This window comes from Falco cherrug, chromosome 5 (genome assembly GCF_023634085.1).
Source record: "Falco cherrug isolate bFalChe1 chromosome 5, bFalChe1.pri, whole genome shotgun sequence".
Taxonomy (NCBI): domain Eukaryota; kingdom Metazoa; phylum Chordata; class Aves; order Falconiformes; family Falconidae; genus Falco; species Falco cherrug.
Genome location: NC_073701.1, coordinates 25,603,264 through 25,622,380, shown reverse-complemented (window position 1 = coordinate 25,622,380; position 19,117 = coordinate 25,603,264). Strand labels below are relative to the sequence as shown.

The following is a 19,117-nucleotide window of genomic DNA, read 5'->3' as shown; positions in this document are numbered from 1 at the left end:
GCAGGGGGCGGGGCGGGGAAGCGGGCCGCGTGCGTGAAGTCATCTCCGTCGTCACAATGGGCAGCGCCTCCCTCCTCCCAGGCTTCCCGCGCGGCCTTTCTCCCTTAAAAGGACAATGGGGCGCGCAAAGCGAGAGGGCTTGATTGAGGAGAATGGAGCCGTGGGAACGGCGCATGCGCAGAGCGCCGGGCGCCGAGGGGAGGGGCGGAGGGTGTGTGTGTGTGTGTGTGCGCGCGCGCGCGGGTTCGCGCGCCAGGCAGTGCTGGCAGGCAGAGCGCGGAGGCACGGGGAGGGCGCGCAGCGGCGGGACTTCGCCGCGCACCGAATCGCACCGCACGTTTGTTGGTGGGCGCAGTAGAGCGGTGAGTGACTTCTTTCCCTTTCTGCTCAGGGGGGAGGAAAGAAAAGTACAGCTGAGAGGGAACGGGAGGTTTAAATCGGTTTGGGGGAGATTTTTTTGTTTATTTGTTTGGGTTTTGTTGTTTGGTTCGGTTGCTTTTTTTTTTTTTTTTCCAGCAGTTGGTGGCTTCTGTTAAACACGCGCTTGATCCCGCAGCTTGTCTTAAGTGTTGCAGCGGCAAAAAGACTTTGCCGCCTGAAACAGTTTGACACGCATGGCTCTTGCGAGCGGCGTTTTCCCCCTTTTCTCAATTAGTGGAGTTTCAAGGAGGTGCTGGCGGGGAGAGACACCTCCCGTATTGTTGCGGACCCATCCCGAGCGCTCTGACACCCCCCCGCAAAGTACGATTAAAGTCGCGAGGAGGGAGCGCAGCAAGGTTCGCGACGATTTAACTCCAAAAGCAGTCCCCGGCTGCGGAGCGGACTGGGGAGACCGGGCTGGGGGAGCTGGGGGGCTGCACGGCCCCCTTCCCGGGCCGCGGCTGCCCCGCCGCGCCACGCGGCCCCCGCCCGGTGCGCAGGGGGTGGCGCAGGTGCGGCCCCGGCGCGCACCGCACCGCACCGCACACCTGTAGCGCCGGCGCGCGCGAGCTGGTGCTAGCGGAGGGGAGGGGGCACGCCGGTGTGCCCGCCGTCCCTGCCCCGCCGCGGCTCCCGGAGCGTGTGGGGGGCACTCACACAGTTGTTTGTATTTTTTAGTCACCGCTCGTATTTGCGGAGGGGTCGGGGGTTGCGCACGCCCCGAGCCGGGGGAAGCGCGTGGCTGTGGGCTGGCGTGACACGTGGTGCCGGTCGCACGGGTCGCGGCGTGGGGCCTTCCCCCGGCTCGGCGGGCGCCCCGCCACCGGCCCGGTGCGCGGCGTGGGGACGGTGCGGCGGGCGGCGATGGCGTCCTGCCCGCTCGCGCGGCGCGAGTGAAAGTCGCTGCCGTCCCGGTCCGCGTGTGCCCGCGCCCGGCGCCACCAAGTTCCGACTCGCGGCTTGCGCGGCGGGGCGCGGAGCGGGGCGGCCGCCGTGCCCCCGGCGCGGCACGTAGGCAGCGCCCGGCTGCAGGAAAACAAAGGGCTCGCATGTGCTGCGGGCGCCGCGGCTCCCCGGCGCGCCGGGGGAGAGCGCTCGGCCGCCCGGGGGGGTGACTCGGCCGCCCGGGGGGGGCGTCGGTGGGGTGGCACTCGTCCCGCGGGGGACGGTGTGTTTTGGTGGCTGGCCGCTGGTTTTGGAGGACTTTGGAAGGGTCGGTGAAACTTTGGATGCACACGCGCTCCCCGGGGTACCGCGCTGCGCGCACGGCGTTGGCGGGCGCGGGCGGGGCGGGTGAGCCCCGCCGGCCGCCCCGGGGCTGCCGCGGGGCCCGGGGGTCCGTGTCGCCCCCGCCGCGGCGTGCCCGCGTTGCTGGGAGGTCTGCGACGGCCCTTTGAAGTGCAACTGTTGCCATGTTTGAATTACGTCAGGGCCGAGCCATGAGGAACCAGCGCGGGGCGGGGGGGGACGGGACCGGGGCGGGGGGCGGCGGAAAGTGGCCGTCACCCTACCGGGGCAAGGGTCGGGGTGCCCGGCGGGGCTGCAGCGGCTCGCCCCCCGCGTCCTGCCGTCCGTCCCCCCCCTCCTCCCCCCGCCGGATGGGGCTGCTGCACCGAGACCGCGTGGTGGGGCGGCGTTTGCAGCGCGGGGTCCGCCTCGCAGCGCCCAGCTCCGCTCTCGGGGCTTTCCTCCCCGCGCGCCGCCTTCCCCTTCCTGTGCTGCTTTAATTTATTTTTAATTTTATTCGTTTTTCGGCAAGTTGAACGCTTGGCAGCCTCGGGGAGGCGGGGGCCGGGGCCGCGGCCGCCCGCGTGTGCGCTCCCGTGGCTCCACCTGACCGGCGGGGCCGTCCGCGAAAGTAGGTCGTCCGCCCCGGGGGGGTCTTTGTTCCCGGCGCTGCCGCGCCTCCGCCCGCCAGGCCCCCTGTCTCCGGGCCGGAGCGGGGCGCCCCGCCGTGCCCGGGCTGGCGCTTCCCCGCGCCACGCGGTGCTCGGCAGAAAGCGGCCGCCGCCTCCCGCCCTCCGCAGTGCGCCGGTCCCGGCGGCGCGGCCGGGCTCGTTATCTTGTCGGGCGCCTTTGATCACTGTTCCGTTCTTCCTAAACTCGCAGTTTTGCGCCAGGGGAATGCTCCCAGTCCCGCTCGCCTTTTCATGAGATCAAACTTGCCATCTCCTCTGCGCACCCATCTCCGGATGCGTGCGGTTAAAGGGGTTTAAAGGGACCTGCCAGACCTGTTGTTTTCTGGGCTGAGCCCTGCCTGTCCCGGGGCCACCCTCGGCTCCGCCGGTGGCTCTCACCTGGTGGGAACGGCCCCCGCGCGGCCTGCGAGCCTTGTCCCTGCTGGCGGCAGTGCTTTGGACCCACATCATTGAATAATCTTTACAATCTCAAACAGGTTTGGAGCTGCGCCCTGGTGCTGTAGTTCTGTGGCAGCCGGTGCTGGATGCTGCCCCCTCAGCCTGCGGCTGCGTGGGGAGAGGAGGGGTCCCTTGGCTGGGCTGGAGGCTGCCGCCCCACTGGGTGGGCAGAGGAGAAGTCCCAGTGTCCTGAACTGAGCCAGAACTTCAAGGGTGTCAACGTTTGTCGTCAAGGCTGAGTAACGTACCTGAGCACAACAACCTAGCTGTCATGCTCTCTTCTTTTCACTTTGAATTTTAATTTGTCACTAGTGGAAGGTGGTAGGGTGAGAACCATGGAGACACCTGTTTAACGCTTTTACAAGGCAAGCCAGGAGGGTGATGGTTCCCCAGCGAACCCTTGTACTATTGTGTGCTTGCTCCCGAAGGTGAGACTGTTTGTCGGCCGTGTGCTGTGGAAACCCCCTTCTCCCCAGCCTGCACCCAGCCAGATTCATGGTGTAGCTTACAGCTTTTTAAAATAAAGATTGCACGAACTTCGCAATGTAGAGCGGACAGTGAACTGGAGGCCTTTCTGCTGACGCCAGTGGACACTGAACTCATTTGGCACCCAGGTAAATTCCAGGTTTCTTGGGATCTGTAGTCTGTGGTTGAGAATCAGCAAGTAACAAGTTGTGGGATTTCCCACAGGCATGCAGCATCCAGCTTGCACTGAAAAGTAGGTGGGATCGAGTGCCAGAGCCTCTGGGAAAAATTCCTCCTCACTTCTCTCCCAGCCCAGAGATTCTCAAAGAGAAGCCAATTGCCTACATTTACAGTCTTTCCTTTAGAAAGAAAATATGACTGTCTTCTTAGTAGAAGATGTTAAAAGAGCTGATAAATTCACACAGATTAAAAGTAAACATTAAAACTGTGACAGTTTCTTACTCATGCTGAACAGTTCTTTCTGTGTCACCAAGCTCTCTGCTCTGCATTGATTCTTAACACCTGCTGCGTTGTACTTTCATAATGAGATGAATGACATACACAGTCCTACTTGACAACCAACTTCTCCTTCAGACTTGTACCCCTTGTAGCATGCAGCTAGTAAGCTGGGGCTTGAAAACTGAGTGGTTAAGCAGAATGCATGGGTGGGACTCCATTTCATGACTCAAGACTGCATTTCTGTAGAACGTGCTCAGTCCAAAGTCCAAGTGAAATGACCAGTAGGATTACTTAAGGATATGGAAATGCATCCTTTTTAATGAAGTCACTTCAGCTGTTCTGCCAAATAATTACTACTTCTGTTCAAGTCCCCATCGGGTACGTTACCCTCTTCAAGAAAAAAAACCCCAAACAACCCACCAAAAACCAAACCAAAACTGAAGTGTTTCATGATCTCAAGTGTTTGGGATGCTTTTTCAGTAGCAGGTGGTTGCAAGCAGCATCATAACAGCTGCAGGGACTGTACTCAGATAAGCATCACAGACTGAACTCCAGCAGTTGCTTCTGAAACATCCCAGGTTTTCCTTGCAGGGCTCCTGATCAGACTGAGTGTGGTGTTAGTTATGCAATACAGCGGGAAGAATTCCTCTTTCAAGATCGAATGTCTGCAGGTGGGACAGGTTTGGGATTCCCCCCCACCCCCATGCAAATCTTGCTGATTACTGTTTTCATGCTTTGGCCTATCCCTTCTGGAGCACTAACCGCATGGCAGTTTAGAAGGAACACCCAAGTGGCTTAGCCTTTCACTTCTCTTGTCTAAATGGGTTAGGTACTAATTTCCCACTGAAGATCAGCAGGTGAGTAAGCTCCTTTGTGACTTGACTGCTCCTGAAAACTTTGCAGGAAACAGCTTGCGATGCAGCCAGGATGCTGTAGAAGCTCTAACATAGGAAAAAATGTCCATTTTTATTTTTGATACATGCTTGATAGTTGCTGCCAGTTGCATGTGGTGTGCTAAGATTTCACTGCAGCACTGAGCACACAACGGTAGCTGCAGACGACTACCAGCAAAAGAGTGAGTTGCTTATTTTGGCAGAGGAAAAATTCCTGAAGATGTAGTTTTGACCTTTTAATGGTTTTGCTTTGCTCATCAACTGAAAACTCCACAGGATGCTGTTTCGTTCAGATGTGCCTGGGCTGTAGTGGCCAAATAGAGCTTTCCTCCAAGTAAAGATCTTCTGGGTGGAGAGAGGAAGGGAAGTGAAAGGAAAATCTGAGGATATAGGGGACCAGAAGAGTGTAAAGTATGTGCAATTCTAAGGTTATAGTTGTTGAAAATTAGTCGCTCTGTTTTGAGCTATAAGGACTGATGACAGTGTAAAAAATGTTTTTGCAGATACTGAAGTTGCATTTTCAAATGACTCCCAAGTAGCTTGGTCTCTTACTTCCTTGGAGTATTCTGGCTCTGGGCGTGTTAAAACTGGACCCCAGAAAACCGTATTTTAACTTATATTCCAAATTTTCTTTTTGCAGCGCATAAACTCAGGGGGGAGGTAGGTTTACATTGAGTCTCTGATACAGATCAGTTCCTCTGTTCATGTACAATTCTCTGTCCTACAGCTGATTTTCAGTAGAAGTATTGCAGTTCATTTCAGCAGAGGGACAGGCCCAAGAATTTATTAGCAAGTCAAGCAACTCCGCTTCTGGCGCCATAGACAGCTCTGGAAGTATTTTTCATGTGTGTGCTTGTGCCTGGGTGTATGCACTTGCAGATGTAAAAGCCAGAGTATGTATATTCCTTCTTTATTAAGGTATCTGTTTCTTTTCCTTTAAAAGAAAAAAAATGTAGTATTTTGGCTATGTTTCTTAGTTCCAATGAAATTCTGTAGAGATGAACATTGTGAGATTTTTACTGACAGGAACCGGCTGCATCGACATATGCAGGCTAGAATGTATTTTTTTGTAGCCCAGCTTCAGAGAGGCTGTGCCAAGGCTCTTTTGTACACAGAAGAGGCAATGAAATTATTTGCAGAGGTTCTCCTGTCTGACAATGTACTGGCAGTTTTGGATTGCACAAAGGGTGAATGATCCAGGGTCAGAGTGAGGAGGTGGGAAGATGAAGGTACTGAGTAGTTGGACTGGCATCCCTCTGTTCTCCCCTCACTCCAAGGAATGTTTGTCTTTCAGCTTTGCAAGAAGCAGGTGAGCATGTTCCTTCCAACTGGCCTGATAATTGTGTTACAAAAGGAGACGTGCCTGCCTTCTAGGAATTCCTCCCTTTCTATTATAAAGGGGTTTCATTCTTCTTGGGTGATCAGAAAGAATGCAGAAGGAATCTGGAAAAGCAAAGTGGCTCAGCTTTTCTGATTTGAAAATCTGAAAGAGTTCAGAAGCTCTTCCCTAACTTGAAAACTTAATGAGCATCTGAAGCAATACCTCCTTTTAATTTAGATCATCAAGTTAAATTTTGCAAAGACACCAAGCACCAAATTCTAGTCCTGACAGGTAACGAAAGTATTCAGACATATGATGCATGCTGCTTTGTACGAGCCTTTCACAAATGTAATAAGTGGCGTGTGTGGGGTGTGGGTTTTTTATTCCTCACCTACTTTACTATTCTCTGCTGAACTCTGAATTTTTTTGCAAGACAAGTCTCTGTATTTGATACTACTTATCCAAAAGTGAGAGGGCAGAGTCGGAGAGAGCTTTTTCCTGCGGTCTTTTCTGAGTCTGTCCAAGTTGCTAAAATTGTTCAAAGCAGAACTTGAGGGAATAGCAACTTCTCCTTTGGCAGGGAGACCAGGGAGGAGGAGGACCACTTTTTTCCTGATTTGGAATACTGCTCTCCTCCTACTGCAGGTAAGTCTCCATTTCTGCAGAATGACAAATCTGCTCCACTAGAATTTCTGTTTCTTTGCTGGTGGGCTGTCCCTTTCACTTCCGTGCAACTGCTGATTTAAAAGATGTCATATATTTTAATTGCATGCTTTAAGTTGGCAAATCACATGCTTAAATAACACTACTAACATGCTTAAATATGGTACAGTTATCTTGTGTAATGCTTTTTAATTTCTATGGAAGTTATTCCATTCCTACCTGCCATCTTTTTTTTTTCTGTCCCAAATTCCACATGGTTAAACTTTCATGGCTAAGATTCAGGTGTTACGGTAGTTGGCAGTCTAATTTGAGATCTAAATTGCAAAGCTTTTGAGTTAAACCTTTTAAAGGGCAAGTCATATGTACTTCTAAGTACACGTTAGCTATTAAGCTCTTCAGCTGACAGAATATTTAGTGTATAATGGTCCAACAGCAACTGTTCGGGATTAAATGTGTAACTGGATTGACATCTTCCATTTATAACTGCACTTCAATGCAGTTGTCAGAGAAATGTTTTACTTGTGGTTTTGCTACTAGCTCTTCCCCATTCAGGCATGATATATGGTAATACTGTTGCTGACCATTCATCAAGTGGGAAACAGATGGCACTAGTTTCCCTTCTATTGAAAGATGGTGTTGAAAGGCTGCTCCTGTGAGAATGGCAGCAATGATGCAAAACAAAATATTTTCAGAATATATGCGCCTGATGCCAGTCTTTGCCAGAACATTAATTGTAAAACATGCATCTTGTTCTATTGTGGTATAAATACCAGCTGGTGACAAAGAGCATCTCAGTAGTGTCTGTGTTTCTGGAAGACACCGGGTTAGAAAGTAAATCACACTGTTGATAACAGCACTGTGTCTTGCCCTGTAACAGTCAGGATGTTCTGGCTGCTTAAGTTTTACAGCACTGATGAACCTTGTGCCTGCAGTTAGTCTTTGGCTTATAAAGAAAAGCACCAGATCACAGATGTAACATTGGAATAGTCAAACAAAACCCAAAATTGCTGTTTGGTAGTTGAAAGTTCCCAGATGAACGTGCTGTTGGATCTCCAGGGGCTTGTTAAACATAGTGTCCTCAAGAGACTATCTATTGAAGAAGCATATCTGATGTGAAGAAACAAAATACCTACTCATAAGTGTTTGCCTAGACACTCTTGTTGTTTGTCTTAACAGTCCAGGGATGCTAACCTGATTTGGCTGTGCATTCGTTTGCTACATGCCTCTGAAAACATATCCAAGCAGAAGCAGAGAACAGTTCTGAGTCTAACCATTCCTCAGCAAGCCCATGCAGCAGGTCACTAGTTAGATACCTTCTTTTACTTACTACGGCTGCTTCTGGCTTCCAGGCCAATGCTGTGCTAATAGAGGGAGCAGTGAACCTCCTAAGCAGCCTGGCAGCATTTGGGGTGACTCTGCTGGATATTTGCACGTCATCCTTTGAAAAACCTAGCCCTAGGTGAGCTCCTTTTGCTGCAAATGTGCACAAAGAAGAAAGGAATACAGCACTTCAAGCCTGTGGCAAATAGCATGAGTTAGGACAGGAGGGAAGGAAAGACCTACCCCCTCCATCTCTCTCCTAAGCCTGGAGAACGTCCTTAGCATTCAGCTTGTGCAGGTCCCTTGCCATCAACAAGCTCTGCAAGGGGTTTGATCAAAACAGGCTTTTTTTTGAGAGTTGACTTGTGTCTTTCTGCACGTTTGTGCCGTAGTAATTGAAAGGAGCCAAGTGGTCTTGTATCATAATATGCTAAACTGAAATGTAAACATGTATGCTTTCAGCTGGATATGGGTTCGTGTAAGTATTAACCAACAGTATTAGGTACAATTTTTGCTTTTCTGTTGTACTTAGGAGCCTGGGAACCTTGTGTGTTTATTTGGCAGTGCTGCATGCTCTCATCTCCCCCTCTGGGGTAGGGGGCTGTATTTTTACTGGTGTGGAGGACTGTGACTAGGCCTGGGTGGTTCAGTAGCTTTTGCTGTGGTTCCACAAAAATGTGCGGGATCTTTTTCTCTCACATCCAGTCTCTGTCAGTAAGGTAAGTGCAGTGCTAGGAATGGCTGTTTTTTTGGAAGCATGTTTTCGACCTCACTTGAACCTACTTTTCAAATTGTTATGTTGCTGTTAACGATGTGGCAAGCCTTGTTGCTGTAGACCGAAGATTTCTTTCTCTGTCCTTTGGAGGATATTAGAATTGCATTCCTTACCTTCCTGCAAGTGGGAGATTTGGGGACGGATCCCTATGCCACGTACATTCACCAGTAAACCCAAGCTGGGCTGCTGGAACTCGGCAGTCCCTGGGACTGAGAAGTGGCTGGGGAGCTCCCTCTCACCAGACTTGCCCACAAGTGATGGAAATGCTGCGCTCCTGAAAGTCCTGTCCTGCCTGCGCTACTGGGCCTTTCAGAAATACTTGTGGGGAGGAGAGGTATTTTTCTTTTAGCTTCTACAAGAATATAATGACTTGACCTCTTGTTAAGGGAAGCAGGGGAAATCTTGTTGTTTGTGTGGCTCCATCTAATTTAAACTTTATAAAACCAGAAGTTCTCTCTCAGCAGTGGGAAGCTGTTCTGATGGAGCTTCCTGCAGCCGGTGGCCTGTCCCCTCTGAGCAGTTAGTGTGTGAAAGGCAGTGGAGGTGGCCGCTCGCTCCCTGCAGCAGGTGACTGAGGCAAACCTTGCACCACGGTCTGTTTAAAGAGAGCGTCTTGGAACGGTCCCTGCCTGTGTTACGAGACAGATGCAGCATGGCCTGTTAAGACTTGCTGTGCGTCCAGGCTCAGCGCCAGGAAAGCACCAGCTTTGCTCAGTCGTTGGTTTGGGTTTTTGAAGCATTGTGGGAGCTCTGTTCTGACAGCTTCTCATCCCGTGTCAGATTGTGCCTGACAGGAGTCTGCACTGGGGAGTAACTGGTGGCTGGGGAGAACTGATTGGTGGTGGGGACATCATGTCTTGGAGGGGTCTTTGTCATGGTGGCTGTAGTAAATCCACAGAAACTTCAGAAGTTTCTGCCTGGAAAACACCTCCGCTGTACGTTACCTGCTCTGATAGCAGATCGCAGCCCAGGTGCACTGAAAAGGGCAGGCAGGACCTCTAAGAGCAGCATGGCTTTGGCTTTCTGAGCCGGCGCTGACTTTGCAAAGCTGGTGGTTAAGAAGAAACACTGTAAACGGAGTACCTCTCGCTCCGGCATCATTGACGGTGGCTGGGATGTGTGGTAGGTGTGTGCTGAAATGCGCCCCAGGGTCCTGCTCCCCAGCCCCTTTTCTGGCTGGGTTTCCTTCCCATGGAAAGCAGGGTGGGGAAGGTGGGAGGGTAAGAACTGAGCCTGTGCTGACATGGAGCTGGGATACTCACCCAGGCCTGAGAACCGAGAAGCCTGCTGGGTCCTGCAGTGCAGACATGGCCACTGAGGGCTGGGTGAGGCTCCACCCTGCTGTTTTTAGAGTGGCTTTTCAGGTATGTCTGCCCTACAGCCTAGAGGTATGACTGCAGCTCATTTAAAATGACTCCTACTCACTTTCAGCAAAGTTTGGCAGGGCTGTTTCCAACAGATGCCGGTGATGATGATGCGGTAGTTCACATCACAGATAGCTCACAGCCCGTCCTGCAGCCTGTTCTGCCACAGATGCAGGGCTTTCGCTAGCCAAGTCGGCTGCATTCGCATCTCTGGGTTGTGCTCTTGTAGATGTGCCCTTAGAGCAGAATAGGGCAGTAAATGGGCTTGTCATGAGTCCTGCTTGGTATTACTTAATAGTCCAGCCGTTGCTAATTACTTTTTCTTTCCTTTTTAATAAGCAACTGCATTCTAGGTGCATCTGTTCTTCCGAGGCAATGCAGGATAAAGCTGTGGCCTAATCTCGCTGTTTGCCATCCTGAATTATAATTTACTTGTGGTTTGCTCAGTGAAGTTCCCAGGTTTTTCTTTCAGTATCTAACAGTGGTAAGTAATACCCATTCCTGCTTGTTTTCACAGGCTACAGCTGGGAGGAAAAGATGTTTGGCTTTCACAAACCGAAGATGTATCGGAGTATAGAGGGCTGCTGTATTTGCAGAGCTAAGTCTTCCAGTTCTCGTTTCACTGACAGCAAACGTTACGAAAAGGATTTCCAGAACTGTTTCGGGTAAGATTCTTTCTTTAGTCAACTTTGTGGTCATAGTGTTGGATCTCCAAGCCACAAACCTAATGTGCTGTCCCTCTTGCTCTGAAAGACTGAAATACTGGGTTAGCAGAGGTGCGTGGCAGGGGAAGGCTGGCTTCAGCTTCCTCACAACTTTCCTGGCCAGGCCAGGAGGAACTGGATCCTCTGTAGCTGTGTACAGTACCATTTGGTTACCGATCTGCTGTTGCTGCCAGTGGAGAGCTGGTGTAGTGAAGGGTCAGGCTCATGCCTCTCCCACCTCGCAGCATGTGCAGGGGTTTAGATCCCTCTCAGATTCTGCGTTTTGCACTTGTTCCTTACCATACCAGATGGTAAACAGCACAGGTCCATGGAGGTGTTCTGTGTCTCTGAAGATACGGGAATGTTAGACAAAGCTTGATGAGTAAATGTTAAACAGTTCCAGCAGAGTTTATGCAAAGTACCCTATTTCAGGTATTGGTCCCTTTGTTCAAATAGGGCATAGCAATGTCATTAAAACTTCTCATTTCCATTCTGATGGAAAGCGAGCATCCAGTAATTCATTTTCTAATTGGGTAATGTTGCACATAATGTTACTTGAAAACATTGGTAAACAAAACTATAAATACCAGTGATTTCTTGTGCCAGCTGCTGTGACCCTTCTAACTTTTTTGAAATACATTCTAAGAACTTTGAAGTTCTGTATAAATTTGTGTCCCCGAATTGTCAGGAGCAAATTCTTCTTGATAGTTTGTCATTAATTTTTACTTTTGTTTATTTTGATTTTTTTTTTTCTGAAGCAATATGAATTTCTCCATTTATGCTGCAGCTTTCCATGAAATCATTTCCCTGGGAAAAGGCTGCATTGTTGATACATATTTTCTGCTTTTTCTTTCCAGTCTTGTTGGACTACCTCTCGTGAAAATCATAGGCCCAAGTGGAACTCTCATGCGTTGTATTAAAAACTACATATACATATCAGTAGTGCTACTGTTGTAGCAATCAATAACTGCACTTAACTTTAGATGTGCAAATCTTTGCAATGTTTAGAAATATTTCCCTCTCTCCCCCCCTTTTTCTAGAAACACTCCTTTCATGTGCAGCTTTGTAGTTCTTAGTATTTACCATGGATTTTTGTACATAAATCTGGTGCTGACAGTTTTCCTTCTATTTCTTGGCCACTGTCCTTGACAGTGGAAAGATTGTGTGAAGACCCTTTGCTTCTTGTTGTTGATAACTACAGTAAAGAAGCTTGCTTTACACAAGGTCTTGTGCTATCTGAAATATGTTTGCCAAGGTAAAAATGCAATCTTAACACTGAGCAAATAAGGGCTTATCTGAGCCTGCCCCGTTCGTCTATAAATGCTTTAGAGTCTTCCCATTTAAATAGCTGAAAAATTCTGCAGTGTATCCCCTTTATGTTTCTCTTAGCATGGGTTAGCAGTAGAGATAATTTCTGAAGAAAGCTTGTTACAGGGAGAAAGTATTGTTGTCATTCCAGTGACTGCTGCTTCTGAAACCTTACCCTACGCTTACGCGGGAGTGTTAGCTGGTATTTGTTACTCATCCTTGAAGCTCTGTGAGAAAGTTGAGAGCTGAATAAGCTTTTGTCAGATCTGTGAGGTCTGTTCCCAAATGTACGTTCAAGGAATATGATTATTCCTCCTCCTTTCCTTTTCCAGCCACACCAACCAACCCACTGGAGCAGTGTGGTGAGGGTTTTTTCTTGTTTGTTTGGGGGAGCAGGGCTGTTGGTTTTTTTGAAAAAACCCAACTGAAGGTGACAGGAACTTTTTCGTGCTCCTCTGGCAGCTGATTGCAACACCTTTTATTTCTATGAGGAAGAGTGCTTTCTGATAGTGAGTCCTGGTCTTTAAATGGCAATGTTTGAGCACCCCAGATGAATTGTAAAGCCTGAAAAACAGAATTTGAGAACCCTTCTTTTCCATCAATTGTTATGTTTCTTGCTGTTATCAAGTGTGGGGGGGTGGGTGGTGCTTTTACTAATTGTGGTCAAGTGATTTTTGCTTTTGTTTTTACCAGGCTCCATGAGGCCCGCTCAGGAGATATTTGCAATGCCTGTGTCCTGTTGGTGAAAAGATGGAAAAAATTGCCAGCAGGATCCAAAAAAAACTGGAATCATGTTAGTAATTTATTTCTCCTTCACCCCAAAACTAACTTGTTTCTGCCTTAGTCCATCCTGCTACATAGGAGAGGTGCCGACAAGGATTTGGGGCTTGCTATTTTCCCCACACTCTCCCTTCTCACCCTCAGCATCTCTAAATCCTTTTTGGAGTATTTCCTCTTACATGGCTCTTAGCTGTCTTCGTTTGGCTTACATGCAAATGGTGATTATGCAAGCCTGGGATGGAGTCACAGACTAACTTACCTTGTAATTCCTTGTTTTCACAAGCTCATAACTTTCCAAAAGTCTCTTATGACACTCAAAACATTTCATATTTGGCCTCTATCCAGAATTGGTCACGCTGGGGTTTTTTTGTTTGGTTGTTTTTTTTTAAAGTAGTTTGAACAAGCAAGGTGACTTGCTCAGGCAACACATAAATCAGTGTCGTTTAGTCAGATAATTACAATAACTAATATCTTGCAGCTATTCTCACTCATATATTCTGTTTTGATACATCTAATTCAGTTTGGGCCTAGGGCTGGAAAGATGATCAGAATTCTTTGCATATTTTATAATCTTTATTCAGGAAGCCTTGACAGTAATGGGAGCCAGAGCTATGGTTATGACTACCACTAGCTTTATTCAGAAGTTAAACTAATGATTTTTTAAAAAATAAAAATTCCAGGGCAAATGTTTGGCAGACACTCTTAACTGAAACTGTATTTGCTTAAACAACTGTTGTCTACTAAATGGAATTTGTCAGAAATGGGAAGAAGGCAAAAGTTGACCTGAATGTGGATTTTAAACTAGTTTACTGTTTTCCTACAGGCTTAGCTTCTTATAAACCAGATTTAAATGAAACATGAGTGTCAGTGCACAGAATTGCCATGGTTTAACTAAATTGATTTTGATCACCTTCAGCTGAGTCAGTACAGGTACCTTGACTAGGGCAGTATCTGGGCATGATGCAGAAGTATTAATGGACCCATTTTCTGTGTTCTAGGTGGTAGATGCCCGGGCTGGACCCAGTCTTAAAACAACACTGAAACCAAAGAAAATGAAAACTCTGTCTGGAAGCAGAATAAAGAGCAATCAAATCAGCAAACTGCAAAAGGAATTCAAACGGCACAGTAAGTGGACCCGAAGAGTTGTTGGCAATAAACTTTGGACTCCCCTAACATAACTTACTGTTAACTGGCCAAGCTGAATCACCAGCTAGGTTCAGTTGTACACTCACGCATTTGGGTGCTCCCTGTTTTCACAGCCTTTCATTCTCCAAGAGCTTGGGGAGAGGGTGGCGTGAGGAGGATGAGCTTGTGTGCCAGGGGGTGGGTCATCAGAAGTGGGGAAGCAGGGAGGGGGAGCCTGATTTGAAAGTAGACAACTGTAGGTTATGTCCAGTGTTTAAATTACATGTGTCTAGAAAGGACTTCTTGGGCAAGACCCTCGGTGAAATAGAAGTTGGAAGAGGTTTCCCCCTGCTGTCAGTAACTCACTATGGCCACTTTCAGCTCTCCTTCCCCAAGAAGCACCGTTCTGTTGATGCCATTATCTTTTTCTTCTATACATGTTTTCAACCCAGGCTTTTTATTTAACCTAGATTCCACACACACACACCCCTTTAAATTCCTGCCATGTTTCCTCTGTATAGTTTCCTTACACCTTTCTCTGCTGGTCTCAGTGATTTCTTTCCGCCAGCACTTAGACTCTTCAAATAGATTTGGATTCATAACTTTCTTACAATGCCATCTGCCAGTTAACTCTAAATATATGTCAGTACTTTAGGCTTTTCCTCTAAAGCAAACCTTCCAGCTTCTTAACTGTTGCTGACTTGGTCTTCGGTTTCTTTCAATTATCCTACCTGGCCTTCTGAAGGAAGAGCTCTCCAAAGAATCAGTAAAGGCCATGACCCAAAGGGCTTGTATCGCCTCATTCATTGTGCTGTAGTTAACCTAATTGTGTTACTGTAGGTGCTAGAGACTGTAACTGGAAGGTAGGTGAGCAGACCTTCTGTTAACGTGTGTGTCTGCACAAAGTACATAGTTCATAGTCTCAATCCAGCAAAAGCTCAATACTGCCTAACCTATTGCAGTCATGAGAAGAGCTTTGCAAGACTTTAACTGAATGGGTAGGAAAGGAGATTTACTGTGAGAGAGAGAAAGTACTAAGTCTGAGGCAGAGATCCCCATCATCTTCAAGGATCTTCCAGTGATTCCAGAGAGGGACTAGGATCTTGTCTGAAGCGTGGCCTGCATAAGCTGTGTTTGAGAGCTAGGAGCTGAAGCCTGATCCTGAACCTCTTTCCAGTCCCTTGTGTATAAGGACCCTGTCCAGTTCCGAGTTTTGTCTCCCAAGTGCTGACAGATAATCTCTCTATAGAAATCAGCAGGGACAAGTGAAGAATAGGTTGTAATTGTTAGTTCTGGTTACATATGGTTTTTCTTGTTAATTAAAAAAAAAGTCTGTGTCTCTGGTCCCAATCTGTGTGCAACCTTTTACAAGTCAGGAAGAGGGTAAGTCGTTGGATGCATGTTCTGATTCTTGCATTTTTTTCTTTCCCCTACAGATTCTGATGCCCACAGCACCACTTCGAGTGCCTCCCCAGCTCAGTCGCCCTGTTACAGTAACCAGTCTGATGATGGCTCTGACACAGAGATGAGTGCTGGGTCCAGCAGAACACCAGTTTTCTCCTTTTTAGATCTCACATATTGGAAAAGGTAAAAAGCAACAGAACATGCACTCTGCAGATAGCAATTCACTTCACATAAACAGTACTTGATTCTGCTTCTTCAGGAATTTGCTACTGCTGAACTTAATTTGTTTTAAGGGTATACTTTAAGTCACAGAGTATTAGACAATATCTGTCTGTCTTTAGAAAGAAATGTGTGTTTTAAGACATTTTCCTCTATCTCCCTCCAGTTCCCTAAATACTAATACAGTTGCTGGAAAATATTTTTTGTGGTTTTGAGAGTAATACAATATTCCTGACTGTCATTATCTTGTCTTAAAAAATGTGCTCTGTAGATATGATGTGTTACCAAGTACAACTGTGTGCTCAGCTTGCCAGCAAAAGGTAGCATTTGATTTGATTGACCTGTGATGGTAGTCATTAAAAAAAAAAAAAAAAAAACTGGAGTGGGAGGAAAACCACAAGATTTTCTGGGAGCTGACAAGCTTGTTCTCTGTTATGGCCTGTTGTGACACAGTAACCCCTCGTTTAGCCAATTGCTATATTGAAATTGTTGTGACTGCTGCCTCCTCTCCAATAGTGTTTGCAAGTGCATTGTAGTCAAAGTTAGTTCAGCCCAGATAGTCGTGTGTCTGAAACTTCTCTGGGAAGCAAAATGGGAGGCTTAGGTTTGGTTTTTTTGGTTTTGTGTTTTTTTCCAAAGTGGTGTTGTAGATTATACACAGACTTGTTTTCTGTTTCTGAGCAGACTTCTCCTTCCTAACCTCTGAGCTGGAGGTGGTGTCTTGGGTCAAACTGATTTTTTTTTTTTTTTTTTTTTTGCATTTCTGTATATTCTAACCACACAAACTATCTGTCTCTTTTCTGCCATTTCTTCCAGGCAAAAGGTCTGCTGTGGAATTATTTACAAAGGGCGTTTTGGGGAAGTCCTCATAGACACTCATCTCTTCAAACCTTGCTGTAGCAATAAAAAGTCTGCCGCTGAAAAGCCAGAACAAGAAGGATCACAGTCTCCAGCAATCTCCACCCAAGAGGAGTGGTGACTTCCTCGGACAGCTGAAGAAGGTTATACAGATCCTCTTATTCTCTGGAAAAATACTAGAAAAGTGACTGTTCACTTTGGACACCTGCTATGCTGCCAAAAGACTATTCCCTAGAACTGTTTTGGGTTTTACTGCTACAATTCCACAAACTCTGAAGCCAGTTTGTATCCTTTCAGAAAGACTGTACATAATATTTAAGATGCTATGGAACACTTAGCAAAGCTGAATGCTGCTGCAAGGTTGTCTAATCTCCCCCCACCCCACTTGCTTCACAAGTGACCATGAGGCTGGGGGTTTGTATATGAAAGTATATGTAGTTCATGTTTCTGTATTGAAAGAAGCAGTGGTTGTAAGGCATTTTTTTTTTAAAGTTGGTTGGTAACTTCCTTTAAGTCCCCAAGAAAATATTTCGTTCTTAGACATGTATGAGTCAATAAGATGAACTAATACATAGAAAAGTTTTAAGTCACCTCTCTAGTTATATAAATATATATTTTTTAAAGGTGTGGAGATCTCACCCTATACTACTGACATAACAAAGACAGATATTTCATCCCTCCTATGTGACACAGACTGGTAGACTGCAGACAGCTCTACTACAAGTGCTAGTTATCCAAGAAGCCCCCCAACATAAAGTGCTTTTCAGAAGGGGTGGGAGAGCTCTCCTCCTTAGCTAAGGAGGAAGATTTACCTAAGAATTGAACATAGCAAAATGGGAAGCTACTTTTGTTTTAACCCAGCAGCAGATACCCTGGGCTTCATGTAGTAATTGACTGGTGATCAGAGATGGACCAAGAAAACATCTTGATACCCAAGTTAGGTGTAGATGATGGCCAGAACTTGGGTAACTGCTACCTGTTGGCCCAGTGCAGCTGAAATGTGACCACAGACCAGACTTTATGCTGGTTTTGGACCTGACATAGATCCAAACCCCTTGCTAAGAAATCAGGCTCTGGTCCAGGGACATAATCGGATTGCAGCCTGGGGTCTGGATTCACAATTGCCATTTTGAAACCCTTCCCCTGCAGTGCTTCTCTGTGTTCGGGTTTTGTGTTTTTTGTTTGTTTAAATGACCACCAGATCAATGCTTTTGTGAATACTGAATATGAAAAATTCTATTAAGAATGGTGCTGTACGGAATTGAGGCAGCTCTGTTTGCATACGTGATCAAAAGGTAGCATTTTGGATTCCTAGACAAACTCGTGTGCAAACCATTGTGACACTCCTTCAAACTCCACTTTGCCTATAGGGTGGAGGCAGCTTCCTGGAAGAGTGTGCTGCAGTTTTAGCTCCCAATTGCTTCACGTTCCTGTTATGAAGGCTTAACTTGTCTAAGTTGGGAATTCTGCTTTTTTTTGTGTGTTTGTTTCTGGTTTTGGGGGTGGGGAGGATTTTTCTTACTGATACTCTTATGGGATATTCTACAATGGATTGCTACAAGCTTTCCTTTTTGTGAGAGTTGGCATAATACTGTGGTGGGTAGGGGTTAGGACTGGATTTCTATGTAGTCTCGCTTCCTGAAATGGGAATGCTTAGCAAATGAAAATATAGGTGGGAAAAGATATGCAGGTTTTAAGAGGAGCCTCTACCCTGAACACTTTTTATTTTCTTTGCCTTTCCTCCCCCCTCTCCTTCCATTGGGTAAGCCAACCTCTGGAGAGAAAGAACATCAGGGGAAACAGGGCTTTGACTTATCACAGCCTTACAGCTTTCATTGGTCTTATTTTGCTTTTCCTAAACTCTCTGAGATTCTGAAGACAAAGCTGCCTACCTTGTTTTCATCTGCAACCAAACAGAATCTTAAAATAATTTAGGTTGGAAAAGACCTTTTAAGATCATAGAGTCCAATCGTAGATATAATGGCTACTTGCTTGTATACCAGCTTAATTAGGTTGGTCGTGTCTAATAAGGGCTTGAGCAAGAGTCCTAGCTGTTTTTGCAGACACCTGCTTTCATTTGAATTTTTGTTTTCAGCATCATTAATTCTGTATAAGGCTGCAGTATTGGTGGTAGGATGTGCTCTGATACGGATCATCTCTTCTGTATTTATTTATTTATTGCTAGGTTTCAACCGCCAACTGCTTCCTCTACTCCATCCCACCTCTTCCATTCCCAGTAGTAATGCAAAATGAACTGTATGTAGTCATGCACTTTGTATTAATGTATTAGAAATCTATGGAACCTGTTTTGTACTTTTATACTGTTCAGACACTTGTAATCCAAACTTTTTTTTTACTAGGGTAATGAATAAATTTAGACTTATTTAGAAAATAAACAACTTCTCCTGTATTCAGCTCTGTTCTGCTAATTAGTGTTTGAACTGGCCCGGGCAACCCATGTTTCTATTTGAACAAGACTTTTTTTTGCGATGAGATAATTCTCTAACTTGTAAGGAAGAGCAGAGCAAGGGAAGGAGATGGTGTTTAGTATGATAGACCGCTGTCTGGGGGCAGAATCACAGAGGTTTCCCTTGGCACTGCCTATGTCAGGCATTCCTTTACTGGGAATGGGTGGTGCTGACATCTTGGTGTTCCCCAGGGGCTTGCTCCCTGTCTAGCTCA

At 46.9% G+C, this 19,117-nt stretch overlaps 1 protein-coding gene across 3 annotated transcripts; it reads left to right on the top strand.

Moving 5' to 3' along the window:
* Window positions 1-223: 223 nt before the first annotated feature.
* SINHCAF (SIN3-HDAC complex associated factor) lies at window positions 224-18,845 on the top strand. Of its 3 annotated transcripts, XM_055712163.1 has the most exons (8): window positions 2,633-3,391; window positions 4,293-4,372; window positions 6,496-6,560; window positions 10,555-10,702; window positions 12,743-12,842; window positions 13,828-13,954; window positions 15,391-15,541; window positions 16,394-18,845. In XM_055712163.1, the coding sequence occupies exons 4-8, from the start codon at window positions 10,575-10,577 to the stop codon at window positions 16,554-16,556; spliced, it is 669 nt and encodes a 222-aa protein (XP_055568138.1). In that variant the 5' UTR covers window positions 2,633-3,391; window positions 4,293-4,372; window positions 6,496-6,560; window positions 10,555-10,574; the 3' UTR covers window positions 16,557-18,845. The 3 variants fall into 3 exon arrangements, with proteins under 3 accessions (XP_005440915.1, XP_027663476.1, XP_055568138.1); XM_027807675.2 differs by lacking the exons at window positions 2,633-3,391; window positions 4,293-4,372 and adding an exon at window positions 267-362; XM_005440858.4 differs by lacking the exons at window positions 2,633-3,391; window positions 4,293-4,372; window positions 6,496-6,560 and adding an exon at window positions 224-362.
* The last annotated feature ends 272 nt before the right edge of the window (window positions 18,846-19,117 follow it).